This window comes from Brienomyrus brachyistius, chromosome 3, assembly GCF_023856365.1.
Source record: "Brienomyrus brachyistius isolate T26 chromosome 3, BBRACH_0.4, whole genome shotgun sequence".
In the NCBI taxonomy this organism is placed as follows: domain Eukaryota; kingdom Metazoa; phylum Chordata; class Actinopteri; order Osteoglossiformes; family Mormyridae; genus Brienomyrus; species Brienomyrus brachyistius.
Window position 1 is genome coordinate 31,706,438 of NC_064535.1, and position 15,312 is coordinate 31,721,749.

At 41.5% G+C, this 15,312-nt stretch overlaps 1 protein-coding gene across 2 annotated transcripts; it reads right to left on the minus strand.

Moving 5' to 3' along the window:
• Nucleotides 1-4,126: 4,126 nt before the first annotated feature.
• Nucleotides 4,127-14,691, minus strand: phyh (phytanoyl-CoA 2-hydroxylase). 2 transcript variants are annotated; one of them, XM_049006578.1, is made up of 10 exons: nucleotides 14,310-14,691; nucleotides 14,038-14,127; nucleotides 13,584-13,639; nucleotides 12,932-13,042; nucleotides 11,699-11,867; nucleotides 11,490-11,571; nucleotides 7,990-8,171; nucleotides 7,542-7,691; nucleotides 6,445-6,576; nucleotides 4,127-4,724 (listed from the first exon to the last, which is right to left on the minus strand). In XM_049006578.1, exons 2-10 carry the CDS (start codon nucleotides 14,101-14,103, stop codon nucleotides 4,671-4,673), a joined length of 1,002 nt encoding a protein of 333 aa, XP_048862535.1. In that variant the 5' UTR covers nucleotides 14,104-14,127; nucleotides 14,310-14,691; the 3' UTR covers nucleotides 4,127-4,670. The 2 variants fall into 2 exon arrangements, with proteins under 2 accessions (XP_048862535.1, XP_048862534.1); XM_049006577.1 differs by having other exon boundaries at nucleotides 14,038-14,689.
• Between the last annotated feature and the right edge of the window lie 621 nt (nucleotides 14,692-15,312).

Below are 15,312 nucleotides of genomic sequence, written 5' to 3' on the forward strand. Positions count from 1 at the left end.
CCCATCACAAAAAAAGTGTAATAAAGTCAAAACAGCAATAAAGACCATGTTTTACAAGGACATGTACAAAGTTGTTCAAATATTCACCTCCCAAACATTTTCTGTATATTTCCTATACTTTGGGTCTTCAACCATACTGATTATGGAAAAACAATGAATGCAGAAATAACACTATTTACTGCGTAAAATTAAACTTAACCTAAGAAAATTCCAGTTATGCCATACTTTGATTTCACATAACCGATTCCCACCAGGAATCTCTGTAACTACTCACTTGCTGTAGACACTCCCTCTGTGAGCAATGGTGCAGTTTTAGCCAGATCCTCCATGCAGACATATGGCATCTGTGAGTCTAATCGCATTGCTTGCTTGTTTCGGGTCCTTTCTGTGGGTTCTGGCCTGACTAGGGAACTCCAAAACACTTCTGATGTGGACTCTCCTCCCATTCTTGCCTCTCAGATGAATGTCTCGATGCAAGACCTACTGGTTCCTCAGTTTCAGCTCATGGTGGATGACCTGACATTGGCTTTACCAAGCTGGAATTCATCTTTAGTTTCTCACCACACAGACAGGGGGCCATGTCAGCCAAAAAAGTATGGCACAATTGTCATAGTACATTCTTACAGAAGACTCATACATTGAGCTTTTTATAAGACTCATAAATATTGCTTTTTATATTCTCTCATATATATTCTTTTTATATTCTCTATTCTCCCTCTCACCAAAAATCCTTCTGACGGAAGAAACACCAACACTAAAGAAAAGACTAAGCCCCACTGTTGACTAGGACATTTGTATTGCTCCCACATGATATGTAGGATAGCCATTATAGGGGAAAAATCAATAAAATCTCCAAAATTTTTGAACAACAAAGTTTTGATATTGAATTGGTGCAGCCTCAGTGTCAGAACTGTTTGTGTATCCCTTCACAGACAGAGAAGGACCCTGATGAATTTCTTTTGAAAAAGCTTGGCAACATTGACCTGCAAAGCAACCCCACAACACTCTCTCTGCATCCTACAAACACATATTAGATAAGCAAAATAAATTCAAATTCCATAAGACTGACCTACTCCTGTTAACATGCAAGTACAAGCAATGTGACAAATAGAATATTATGGTTTCCAGCAGGTGTTCTGAAGCATGTAACTGGTACTAAGAAAAAATACTTTAGTTTTCCCACAGTGATACATTGAAAAATTGTCAATTTTTCTAGAAACAGAAAAGTCCCTTAAACTGTCTATATAAGTCTATAAGAAAAATATCCCAATAGAATCATAGTCCGATTTGGCCAAATATGTTCACACAAACAGAATTTGTGTCTGACTGTCAGTAGCTCATCGAAGATGATAATGTTACTTCAGTTGCTCTGAAGTTACAAACAGTAAAATCTGTAATTTCACAGCAGGAAACAGAGGAAAACCAGAAAAACACATTTGTTAAAGGTATAGTACTAAACCAGCTAACAGAACATACAGCTTTTTTATTTCAAGCTTAGGTCAGTATCTTCCATGTTGCATCCATCCCCATGTAATCTGCAGGAAACTGCAGATAAAGCCTCCATTATTAATCGTATCAAGGGGAGAAGGAGCAGCTGTGAATCTCTTAGGGGCTTCACTGGAGCGCCTCTTCAGAAGGAGTTAAACAGGAGAGCCAACAAGGCTCCTCTGTGAGCTACACTGCTGCTACTCGGACTCCACCTGAGTCCTGGCACAAGCCCAAGGAGTAGCAAGTCTGAGAGAGAGAGCACTGAATAAGTGAGGCTCAGAGAAGTGTGTGCACATGTGTATTCTGTCAGGACATGCTTGTGTGACCTATAGTGTGTATTATAACACACTTAAATATCCCAGTGCTTGCATGCATGTCATCACATACTTATGTGCCCTAACCTGTGTGTGTTATATTCACTGTTATTTCGCAGATGCTTTTATTCAAAGTGGTGTACAAGTGAGGCAGATAGCATAATACAAACATATATGCCAGGGGTCTCCAACTCCGGTCCTGGAGAGCTACTATCCAGTAGGTTTTCTGTCCCACTTGGCTTCTGATGAGCCTCACCTGTTCCTGGTATTTACCTGAGAGCAGGTGTGGCTCATCAGAAGCCAGGTATGATAGCAAACCTACTGGATGGTAGCTCTACAGGACCGGAGTTGGAGACCCCTGGTATATGCTGTAAAGGAGTCAACTGATTTTCCTGATGTCCTACTGGGCAAATCTGTAAGATCAGGACAGCATTGGCATATGCTCAGCAGAAGACAGCATGTCATCTAAACAGAGATTTAGCTGGAAGTGAAGATTCTTCATGCAGGCTGCGATGTCATCGAGGTATAGACATCCAAGCAGAGACAGTGGTGTAGTCAGGAGGGAAGGTCAGGTATATCTCAATGTCTTCTGTGAAATAGTGTTACGTTAAGCCATGATACTGGATGATCTGACCTTGAGAGGTAATGTAAAGAGATAAGAGGATAGGACGAAGGACAGAGCCATGGGGAACAATGGTTGTTATCTGACATGGCACCTCTGCACCCCAAACCACTTGATCCGTCTGTTCGAATTCTGCAGAGTTGAGTAAGGGTGATGAGGAGGATTTGATGATTTACTTTACCAAAGGCTGCAGAGAGGCCTAACGGGATCAGGATGAATGACCAGGATGGTTGTGTTCCAGTGTGTGTCAAGTAAAACATGCTTATGTGCCCCAGTGTGGATTACAACACTCATGCATCCCTGTGCATTGTGTCCAACTGTGTGTGTTTGTGTGAGATTTCATGATTAATGCATGCTCCTTATTGGTTGTTCGCATTTCAATCTTTGCATCTGTCAGTGTGTGCATGTCTGTGTGCATCTGCATGGTTTTACACACACACACACACACACACACACAAGTTCGTGTCCAACTCAGATATGTCTCCACATGGTTCTGTATGCAAGTAAATATATTCGTGTATGTGTACATTTTAAGTGTATGAGGGAGTGATGGAAGGAAGGAGTGAGGGAGTGTGGCTACCTCTAGGGAGGTCTCTGCCTGTCTAACACTGCTTAATTTGTGCTCATGGTTCCCTGCAGGGCCCCTCCCCCCTTCAAAACCAGGTACCTCCCTCCAAAAGGGCCCTGGAAAAGAATAAACAAATCCCTTGAATGCTCACCATTCAGACTTGTTGTGGCGACACAGTTGATCATATTGGAACATCTCAGATCATTAGGCCATGGTGAGTGTGGGTGTGGTGAAATTAAACATGCATTAAGCTATACTCACATCCGGTACCAATACTCTATGTTAGAGGGCTCCGGGCTAAAAGCATTAGGTAAATTTCCCCCTTCATGGCCTTTTCAGTAAGCTGTTTTTCAGGGCAAAAGACAGCTGTGTGAGCCTGGTCTGCTATGGAAATGGGAATAAAAAAAGTGGGCACAAGCCTGTGTAAGAGATGCTTTGCCTTGTACCACATTATGGACCGGTTCTCCTTGGCTCGCTTTTCAGCAAATCACAGGTGGACACTTTGTTCCTGATGCAGGCTGAGTAATGGCTCATATATTCCAAGCTTGCTCATGTATCAATAACCCTCTCAACTCCCTTAAATAACACTGACTCATTATAGCTTTGGTGTCTTACATAAAAAAAAAACCTAATTAAAAAATAATAAAAAATGGGTGTCATGAAGGCTGGCTTGCAGCTATAGTCTTTCATCTGCTCCTGGTCCAGTTATTCAACCAAATGAGATCAAAATAAAACGAAAAAAAAGATGGATATGACAGGCCCAGGGCCACAGAAAGTATACGATGTTTCACACGAGTTGGGCTACACCCTTCAGTCACCAGCAATACTAATTTACCCAGAAATCCGTCATGATTCTTATTGAATGAGTTATGAGCTCTAGTAGTTCAGTGGCTAATGCTCAAAGTGCTTTTCTGCTTCAAAAGGTCAGACCACAAAAAAACCTGTCATGTCTTCTCTCATTGGAGAGGAAATCGTGTCATTTAATATTACAACTTTCTTTGGCCATGGCCACACCAAGGGAAGGAGCTCAGGCAGTCGCTCAAAACAAAACATCAATCACTGTGTGACGGTGATGTGGCTCTTTAACAACATTGATACAGAACCAAGCCAGTGTTTAATAAACTCATGAACAGATTAACTCAAAAAATTAATGAATTTATTTAAGGCAACATACTACTGTTTTCATCCATTCCATCCATTGCATGCTCTTAAGTGTTTTAAAAAGCTGAGTTATTACAGTGGAGGCCAAAAGACCCTCCCACTACTGACTAAAAAGGCAACCATGCAATAAAGGCATTCTGATGCTGATACATAGATTTCCAGTATTACAGCACATTAGAGAAGTCTTATATCAGATTATATAAGACTATATCAGATTATATTAAAAACCTGTAACCTGTCCCTTTTATCACTAAAATTGTCCCCAAATTACAAACTATCCAGTGAAGACACTATTAGAGAATTGGAGAACATTAACTGCATGGTTAAAGTGCTACTGACCACAAATCACAAACCTGCAGGCCCCGCCTAAAAATTAGCAACGGATTCATCATTCAGGCAAAGTGACATCAGTTACACAGAAGGTGTCTGAGAGGTGAGACGCACTGGCACGATGCCCGTCATCCACATGGATTAGCTTCAGGTGGCAGAGACAAGGGCTCGGTCATCCCAGCTCCCTTCAAATTGACGTTCGCTCCCCCTGCACCAGGCGGCCCCTCAAAGCCCAGGTGTCCTGTATGCCAGATGGCACCAAAAAAAGCAGAAGGAGAACCTTAAATGAAAATAAAGCATGTTGGAAAAACATCAGTCCAAGGCAGTGCTTGGGTTGTGATATGATGCAAGTGGATGCTATCCCCCCCGTTTGAAAATACACCACCCCCCCCCCCCTCACATAAAAGCAAATGTATCGACTACACCACTACACAACAGGCAAACTGCATCCGGATCTGATTCCCTCCTGCCCCCACCAAGATTAGACCCCCAACTTGACCAATAATAGGATCATGAGCGTTTGGAGCCATCTCATGCAGCAGGGAGCAGAAGCCCAGGGAACATGCTGTGCAGGAGGCAGTCTGCCAAAAGGCGCGGACATGCACACACACACGTAGAGACTGTGGCTAATTTAGAGACACCAATTGGCCGAACTGCATATCTTTGGACTACAGGAAGAAGCCAGAGCACCCAGGAAGAACATGCAAAGTCCACAGAGCAGAGGCACAAGCATTCACTAAAAATAAAAAAGAATGTAACACAAGGGTGGGAACCCTTTTTATCTGAAGGCAGCTGTGTCTGCAGTCTTCAAGCAGCTATTCATTTACTGAAGAAACACATATACACTAATACACAAAGAGTTATTTAACTTTAGCATGTAGAATGTTGGTGTTTACGAAGGTCTTAACACAGTTCGTTCTGTGAAATGTTCCCTTGCGAGCAGGGACGGATTACGGACCGGGCCAGCGGGGCCGCTGCCCAGGGGCCCTTAGGGTGCAGAGGGCCCGTGGGGCCCCTAGCCCAAAACAATTTGCAACGCTTATCAACAATGTATTTTCGTTTGTCTATTTTAGAGGGCCTACATTCTTTGATCCTCTGCCTACAAGGGCCCCTAACCCTATAGGGAGGGCGTTTGGCTGCCAAGGGCCCTTGAATTGTGGTGGTTGTGGTGGTGGTGGGGGGGGGGCCTCGCGAACGTTTTGCCCAGGGGCCCACACAACCCATAATCCGTCCCTGCTTGCGAGGCTACTTCCTGCTCGGCTATGGAGCTCCATTACACAAATAAAATGTTGGGCAGAACTACAATCACCACTGCAAGCCTTCAGAAGAATGTGTTTCCTGTCAGAGGCACTAACTGCCTTCCTAGGTCACTCAGAATGAAAGGCTGTCGTTCCACACCAAGGTTAACTGAAGAGAAGTGAAAAAAATATTTGTTTCGCTAGTTTTTGCTTTACTTTCAGGTCCTACTTCATTCTTGCGAACATTTATGTTCTTAAACAAGCAATCCTAATTAGGATAAAGGCAGGTGTTGCTTACATGGACGGTACAGCATGACCATCCAGGTAAGTCCCTGTGGGGGATGCCAGACCACCGGCACTGACTGAGAACTTCTAATCTAAACACTAAATCCCAATTCACTGTTTACTAATAAACACTTTACTGAACATGTTGTTATATTATAGTGATGAATTAATGAATGAATAAATTGTATAATACGTAGCGTATCATCTAGTCACTGTGTAAATGTAGCATGTAGAGTATATTGTCTAGTAAATGTTAGTCATAGTATACTGTTTAGTAAATGTGCAAATAGAGCACCATGGGGCTCAGGGAGACTATATTTCATTCTAGACGCAAACAGGTATATTGATGGACTGACAACAGCCATCTGCTGAATCTTGAATGTCAAGCTGTTAAGCTGAAATGTTAACACTTAACGTTCCATGCACTTCAGTTCCTACCTGAAACTTTATGCTGTCCAGGGAATACTTCCGGGCTGCTATCTCCTGCACCTCGTTCTCAATGTTCTCCTGCGTTGTCCCTTTCACGTCAATGTAGTAGCAGTCTGCACTGGCATAGTGACAGGAAATGGCCTGGGGAGGGAGAGCCACGTGGATTTCAGCTATGTTTCTGGGACGTAAGAACAAACACCGAAATGCCATCTACATTTGCAGAGGTGGGGTGGAATGTGAGTGTCATAGTTGCTGATGTGTTTACACAGCAGGATCCCCAACCTCAGACCTCACAATGCACAAACTCAGTGTTTAAGTACCTGCCATCATAGTAACTATGAAAGCATACCTTATTGGTCCGCAGAAGGTATGGGCACATAAAACAGCTTTAGCCATGACACAACAAAATAACTGATGGGCAAACTTCCAAAACTCACTCAGTCCACAGGATCATTTTTGGGAAAATTTCCAAGGACTGAGTTTTGGTTCCCAATACTGGAACATATTATGGAAAATCCTGACTTGCACATGTACATAATTGTACAAAAATTACAGTATAAACATCCATCCATCCATTTTCCAAACCGCTTATCCTACTGGGTCGCGGGGGGTCCGGAGCCTATCCCGGAAGCAATGGGCACGAGGCAGGGAACAACCCAGGATGGGGGGCCAGCCCATCGCAGGGCACACTCACACACCAGTCACTCATGCATGCACTCCTATGGGCAATTTAGCAACTCCAATTAGCCTCAGCATGTTTTTGGACTGTGGGGGGAAACCGGAGTACCCGGAGGAAACCCCACGACGACATGGGGAGAACATGCAAACTCCACACACATGTGACCCAGGCGGAGACTCGAACCCGGGTCCCAGAGGTGTGAGGCAACAGTGCTAACCACTGCACCACCATGCCGCCCCCTACAGTATAAACAGATCTAATTTATTTTATCAGATGTTTTACAAAATGTTAATTAAAATTTAATCTCTAAAACTTATTGGATCCACACCCTCAAAGATCAGCATGCAGCATGCAGCCTGCTCTAGAACCCAAGAATCCATTGATGCAGAACCTGAGATCTACACCGGGTTCTGTATAAGACAGTTACCTTCCGAAAGCCCTGAGTCTGGTTCATTCCCGACCCATGGATCAGCAGAGGATGAAAGAACACTGTGTCTCCTTTCTCCATCTCCAGGTGAATCCTGGGCAGTTCTGGGTTGTAGTCCCTCACACCATGGTACATCTTATTCACTCCACCCTGGATGCCAGTGGAAAGTGAGAGGGAAGTACAAGGAGATGAAAGAATCTGTAGTTTCCCCGCTAGGTGAAAGACCTTTTCTTGCAGCTAAAATAAAGTTAAGAAAACTTCAAAGGATGGGGAGAGAGTAGATTAATAGGCAAGAACTGTACAAGGATCAACACCATTTAAAATTAACATAAGAACATAACGGCACCGTCCTCAGCTTTTGGGTCTGTACCCAGCTCTGTAGGGGACATCTAGCTCCATATCCCACCCCTCCTCCCCATTAGTACCTCCCTCCTGCAGGCACACAGACCTCCCACTCTGGGTAGTCATGCTCCTTCAGGGTGCCACAGTGGGTCCCAGGCAGCACTACCAAGCAGCCGTTACGTTGGTGAATGTGCTCCATGGCGGTCCAGGCACAGACGATGCGGTCAGCAGGCCGGAAAGGGAAGTAGTGCAAGTCCTGGTGCAAGGGGTGACGAGACGTCTTCTTCCCTATGAGGGAACCAGGCCAGAGGTCTAACGTCACGCCGCTCAGCTCCCAGCTAGGGCTGTCACGATTAATAATCAAGTAATGTACAGACAATGAGAGTGAAAAATCTGATAACAAAAGAAATTATACCGATTCAGCAATGATATTCTGGCTTTTGTTGGTGTATTTGTGTTGTGCATGTGATGTACAGAAAAACAGTAACAGCAGTGTAGCCTAATCATATTTTAAGTCCCTCCATTATTTGTACTTGTATTTCTATAATGACTGTATTTTGTAAATGTTGAAAACAGGCAAACGTCACATAGTTTATTATCTCAGTTCTTCCCGAGTTAAGCCAGTAAGTAACGCTAAAACATTTCAATATTGTCAGAGGAAACAAAACTCTGCATGGGATACAATTTTAATGATGGTTCCTTCACAAGATTATCTAGTATCAGTATAGAGTTTACTGCCGTGCTGTTGGATGTACTCATAGACAGCATGGTACGTTTGTGAGAAATTTAACAAACATGCGTGAGGAGAGAACAGTGAAGAAGAACTGGTCACCAAAAGACATTTGTGTTCCACTGTATGAAGTTATTTTGGATTCCATAGAAACAATATTGAGCAAAAGCAAATGATTTGTCAACATGTCTATTGGAACAGCTTGCAGAAACACCAACTTATTTGACAAACTCTACTGGTAGATAAGTTCCATTTGGCTATAGTTTATTTTGGGTAAATGAGCAACTCTTTTTTGTTTTATAAATATTGTTATTAATTAAAATTATATATAACCAAATAATATGGTTGTTATATAGTCTACCATACTATGTAAGATGATGCAGCTAAGTAATGGGGCTAATCTTCGTTTTAGCGGTTATAGGAATTGCATAAAGCAAATTCAGCACAATAACTTAAATGAAAGTGATGAAAAACACAGAATAGGGCACTCCAAGAGGCTAAAGGTGACATAACCTTAATTAATAACTATAAGCTGTTTATGGCTAACCTGGGTTTTGGGTGAGTCCGTGAATGTCTTCTTTTAAGATGCGGTTGCATTGCAGTTGCACTATTGTGGATATTTAAGTTTTGTAATGACAGCACTTTTCCTTCACTTTCAATGTGAACTGATCCCACACAACTGAGGCTTTCACTCTCTTTATATTTGGACCTACATCCACTATGCTTCATATTCCTTCCTCCATATCAAATAAAAATGTGTCAGGTTCATCAAGTTTATTTATCAAATGCATTACAGTGCCGCAACCAGCGGTAGATGCAGGCTATTAAATGAGTTTCCCAGAGAGCTCCCTATAGTAAGTAATAGAAATATTTGAAGAAAATCAGGAAAACTGTACTGCTGAGAAATCGAGAAGGTAAATGTTAACTGACACTTTGAAAAACAAACAAACTGAAGAATCAAGTTTAACTGAACAATTGTGACACCTCTACTCCCAATTCTGACAGTCAAGGACTCACATATGCACATTTGCGACTTGCATTTATTATGGTAAGCTGTTTGAAAGGAACACACTGCCATTTTCCAAATAGTCATAACCTGAGGGAGCATGGCTGACACCTACTGTATAGCTGCAGAGGGTGAAGGGAGTAAAAGGGCAGTGAAGTTTTTGTCTCCTTCCTAGTGCTTTCCCTTCCATATGTGTGATCTAAATCGGACTGTAACCAACTCGTCATCCCTAGTTAATGATAAAATCTATTAAGAGTTGTTTTCTGTTGCTTGCTCTCCATCCTGACAAGAAAAATTCTTATAACTGGGTTTTGACTGTACATTCATAATAAGCTCTACGAAAGCACTGCATACTGTTTCAGTATGGAAAGCAGAACAGGGATGTATGGGTGTCCAAGACTGACTGAGAAAACATATGGTCTAATTTATACCTGACATGAAAGTGTTTAGCACATCAATTAACCCATTACAAGAATATTCACCGACCTTATATGACACCAACAGAGGCTTCAAAATGAGTATTTCCCTGAGCCCACATTGAACACTGTGCCATAATTCCACAGTCACTTTCCTTCATGTGTTTTCTGATTGCCCCACTATAGCTTAATTCTGGAAGTATGCCATTCGAATGGTGTCCAAGTCTTTTTGCACTGATGTCATGCTCGAACATAGTCGTTGCTTATTAAATGACTTAAATCTCTTCGCTTGAACTTTGCCTACTGTGAAAAGCATCTGGTATTCTCAGACTTTACTGCCACTAAAAAAAGAATAAATAAAAAAGACCCACAGCTGCAGAGTTAAGACAGACAAATTTGAAATGCTTCTGAATTACATCCTTGCTTAATGATCACTCCACTGGAAGAGACTACTGCCAGAATGAATAGAGCTAGTTAATCCACAGTTATTGCGCAGAAGGGACTTCGCTTATCTATTACAAGAATTCTGTGCCATTGATGTTTCTGTGTTATCATTGTGATGTCCTTGTCAAACTTTGTATTTATTCCCAGATCCGCCGATTGTTTATTACTATTACTCATTTTTGTTTTCTGTATTATTTTAGGATTTAAAAAAAAAATTCTTGGATGTTTCCGTTTCTGCATGCTCTGTTGAAAACTAATAAAAAGCATAATCACAAAAACTGCCTTTTTACTAATATATATCTAAGTAAATACAGTACTGTGCAAAAGTCTTAGGCTCTCAAAAGAAATGTTTGACGCTATTTATCTGGGTAGCAAGTACACATTGTCTTAGAACAAAAAATATTATTTAACATTATATTAAAATTACGAGTAACACAATAAAAACTAGCAAAAATGCCTTCTGTTCTCCAGAAAGTTACTGATATCTACTTGGATAGCAAGATGAACACCACTTCAGATCCCGAACTTCTCCTCAGTGGCACCCGAAAAATATGTTTATTAAATTTCACCACCAGCTTAATTAACTTAATTACCTAAAAAAAAGAGAACGAGATATTGAATAGATATATGAGGTGGGCTAGTTGTCAGGTAAAAAAAATACACGGGTGTACTGTATGGCTGCTGGAAATAACAGGGTTATTTTAGCAGAGGTTTTGAAATGGCTAAGCTGACACACTTTGCCAGGCGTAACAGCATAGTCTTACACCAACATGACAGTTATTTTTTTGGCTGCCTAAGACTTTTGCACAGTACTGTATATAAAAGCCACTTTTTTTTATCTAAGACAGATACTGTCTCTGTCTCTTATTGCGGGGTGTGATGTTTGTAAAATATATGCAGGATGTTTCACATTTTTCTTTCATCTTCAAACTGCTTTTAAATGCTGTGCCAGCTTCATCACAGCCTTGCCATGTGCTGATAGGAAGGCGGGCAGAGCTTTGAAAGCTCACCTGCATCCGGCGGCTTGTTGATGAGCATGGTGTGCATGGCCATGATGTTCGGGCCGGTGAAGCACTCCACGTACTTCAGGATCTGACACACAAGGAGTGCACGGGTAATCAAACCAAGGCAGTCGACATATTAGAAATTAGGCCATAATGAGATTACTGGCAGGGACTGGCCTTGATGGGGACTTGAGGGTGACAGTGTGTTTTCAGACCTGAGGCAGGGAGCAATAGCGGAACAGCTCTGGGTCCTCCTGGAAGTCCTGCAGCTTGGACACCGCCTTTTGGTCAGGGACAAACTCTGATTTGGCGATGGCCACATCCCGCATAATGATCAGACCTGGGATGTAAACCTCTCTCCTACAGATGCGTTCAAACTCCGTCCTGAGAGGACAGACAGACATCTGTGCATATCACATCTGAGACAACTTCCTAGTGTGACCCAGAATCACACAGGCCTGAAACAGCTGCCATTCAACATTACAGTAAAATGAAGGGAGATTGACACAGCTCACTCCAACATGATTAGAAAGATGGAGTATTTATTGCAGAGATAATCTTGTCTGGCAGGTGAGCTAAATGGGTCAAAAGCTGCACTTTGACCAGCTGACCAGGCATCATTCACGCTTTCATCAAACTCGCTGTGGATCGTCTGCTTTATGGCAGAGAGACCCTTCAGTTGCAGGCTACATTTTGGAGCTAGTAGATAGCTTGGTGCTTAAAGGCATCGACTTGAAGGTCATCAGTCCATGGAACATCACTGCTATTGCACCTTAAACGAGTGAATTATTTCTGCAAAAAGCTGTCCTTCTGTAAAATTGTTACCATGTTGGAGAAGTGGCCAAATAATAACAACAATTATCATCATCATCATAACACTGTATGCTTCCTGGAACTGGCTCACCATAATCCTGCACTGGTTGGATTTATTATTATTAATTATCATCATCATCATCATTATCATCACCACAAAAGAGGATTACGGATTCTGAATGGTAGGAGAAACTTGTCATTTTTAAACTTGTTAAAGACACACAGCTTTAGAGATCAACTAAACAAACTGGAAAAATGCAATAAATTTTCTCAAATCTCGTTTTCATCTCCTATAATACACATTTTCCGACATGAGTTCCGTAACGTCAAAGCAAGGTAATATGTAGACGTCTGTCACATGGATGTGAAAAAACGTGTATCTGATTTTCAAAAAGTAGCTATTAACTAATGTGTGTGGTTCTAGCTATTATATTCTATTAATATGAAACTTTGTTTGAAATATTAAACTACCAGGCTACGTACACTGAGAGATAAGGGTCGTCATGTGTTTTCCACTAAGGACCATGCTATGATGTGCAGAGATAAAACTGAAAATTGTCATAAATCTATGGAAACAAATTTTGTACTGCTGGAACAAATTATATTTTGTCAGTTATGGCTGTTCACAGGCTTGCCTGAATTTTTCAATGTCCTCTGCAGACACGAGGTTCTTAATAAGCAAAAAGCCATTTTCCTCGTAGAAAATCCTTTGCTCAGGTGTCAGGACGTTGTTATCAAGGGTGTACCTGGAAATCAGATTTTAAAAAAAAGTTTACAACTCAGTCCATCATTCGCTAGTCTCATTTTAACAGTTATTTCAAATTCTGTTTCAGAAATGTCCATTAACACAATCCCTGTCTCACAAAACAGTATGCCTGTGGCACCCATTATAGCAGCAAGTTGTTTCACAGCATTTGGAAGTGACGACATCACTTTAGCAGTCAGGACAATCTGACCATATCCAATGTGGTGAAAATAGGACCACTGACTTCTACTCAATAATGGAGACAAACATGTAACACTAATGAATAAGTCGTTATTTGTTTATTAAAAAATTTTCTACCTGCATAAAATTTGCTGGTGGGATCAGCAAGGACAGAAAGTCGCAGGCTGAAATGCCAGACTGGTAATTGCTGTTGTACCTTTTCCTAAAATACTGCACTGGGCCCAATCTGCTTTATTAAATGCCATTTTTACAAACATTTAAACTCAGATAAATCTGCTTGATCAGCGTCACTTTGAAGGTCCAATTGTTTGAATTTTTTTAGTTAATCATAATCAGCTTACCGCAGCGGTAAAGTGTAATGTGAGGACACCGACGGTGCAGAAGTAGGAGACGCTATCTGAATACAGTCAAGGTGAAGCGGACTTCAAGTTTTTTAGATGGTACTTCTGCAGCATATATTAAAACTAAAGAAAACATAGACAAGTCCATTATGTATTACGCTTTATTCCGATGCAGCACTAAAATTCTTAGATCGCGTTAAATTAATGTATCGTTCATGAATAGCAAGGCGAATGGTTAAACACGGCGTGAGTAACTTCTAAACTATGTAAACATGAAAATAAATAAATAAAATATAACCTTGAAGAAAAAAAACAATAAAAAAGCAAGGCCTTAGCATCCCCTTCTTATGCCTCGGCGTTCCCTACTTAGTTGCAGCGCACTATGTAGGCTGCGGTACGGCGCAGCCTTCCAGATCTCACCGGCCAGGAAGGACCAAAACCCAGCAAAGGATACGAGAGTAGTAGAAGGATGATCCAGGTGATTCAGGACAATTTTCAGTCTTTTCGCTGCTCTAGACATAGTGCCGCGGTTCCAAGGATTATTCTATGATTAATGAGTATATTCAGAAAAAAGAGAACTGCGCAGTTCGCTGTCCCCGGTTTCCAAATGGGGCAAAGTTTAACTGAGCTGTTATACAACACCAGACAGATCAAGGCGGGACATACTCGCTAAAATCATAAAGATGATATGGGAACGCATGGGCGCCATTACAAAGTCATATTTACCAGTGAGGTAACTCGAGTTCCCAAATTGGCAGTGTGTCATTACAACAATCATGGCGGAAGCAATGGGTAGGTCCACTGAGAAAGGCAAATTATTTTTCAGGTAGTAAAACGTATGTCCCCAATCGGACAGCCCACACCCAGCCCAAAACATGGGCATATACTGTCTTGCTTAAAGTCAGTGGCGGCGAGTGCAATTATTAATAAATACGTATGAAAACACATAATATTAAAGTTGCATGGTGTACATTGTCCCCCACAGTTTAATGCTCAAAGCACACTTTACATGACATGTCTGTATTAAGTTTATCCTAGCCGTCAGGTTTCAGCAAATAGCAAGCGTAGTGGGATCGCAGAACAAAACAATTTTAAAAGGGTCCAGCTGCAAATGCGTGTAGAGTGGAGCTCCACCTCCACAGGAAACACGTGATCTCAACTCTGTGTTACAGCGAATATTTTTACACCATAACCAACCATAACCAGGCGTAAAGAGGCGAGTTTCCGACGGGAAGTGAAGTTTTTCGTGTCGTTTTCTGACGTTTTCATCCGAGTTCCGAATTGGAGGGAAATGACACTGGTCAACATGGTTTTTGTTTCCTTCAAAATTTTTTGTGCACAAGATAGATTTTGCGATGCTGATCACAGAATTAACTTTGAAATCTACCAGTGGGCAAGGTTTTTAAGAAACAGCTAATTTTCTAATAGTAGGGAAGCAATGTTAGAATACGAGTGGTTTGCATAGTAATGGGTATTCCAGTTTACATTCCTGGCAGTAGTAGGTCAGAACTATTGTATTTAAAAATAACTAATGTAATTTATACTAGAGACTCATTTAGATCAAATTCTTCATGGAAATCTGTCTCATCATATGTACTTGGGCACGTTCAGGCAAGCCCAAGCATGTCTTAAAGACATTGGTTCCTGGGCTGAACGTTGCACTTGAGCTACTGGTTGATTCGAAGAAAATATTTCTTCCACCTTTGCACATCAAACTTGGGCTAATGAA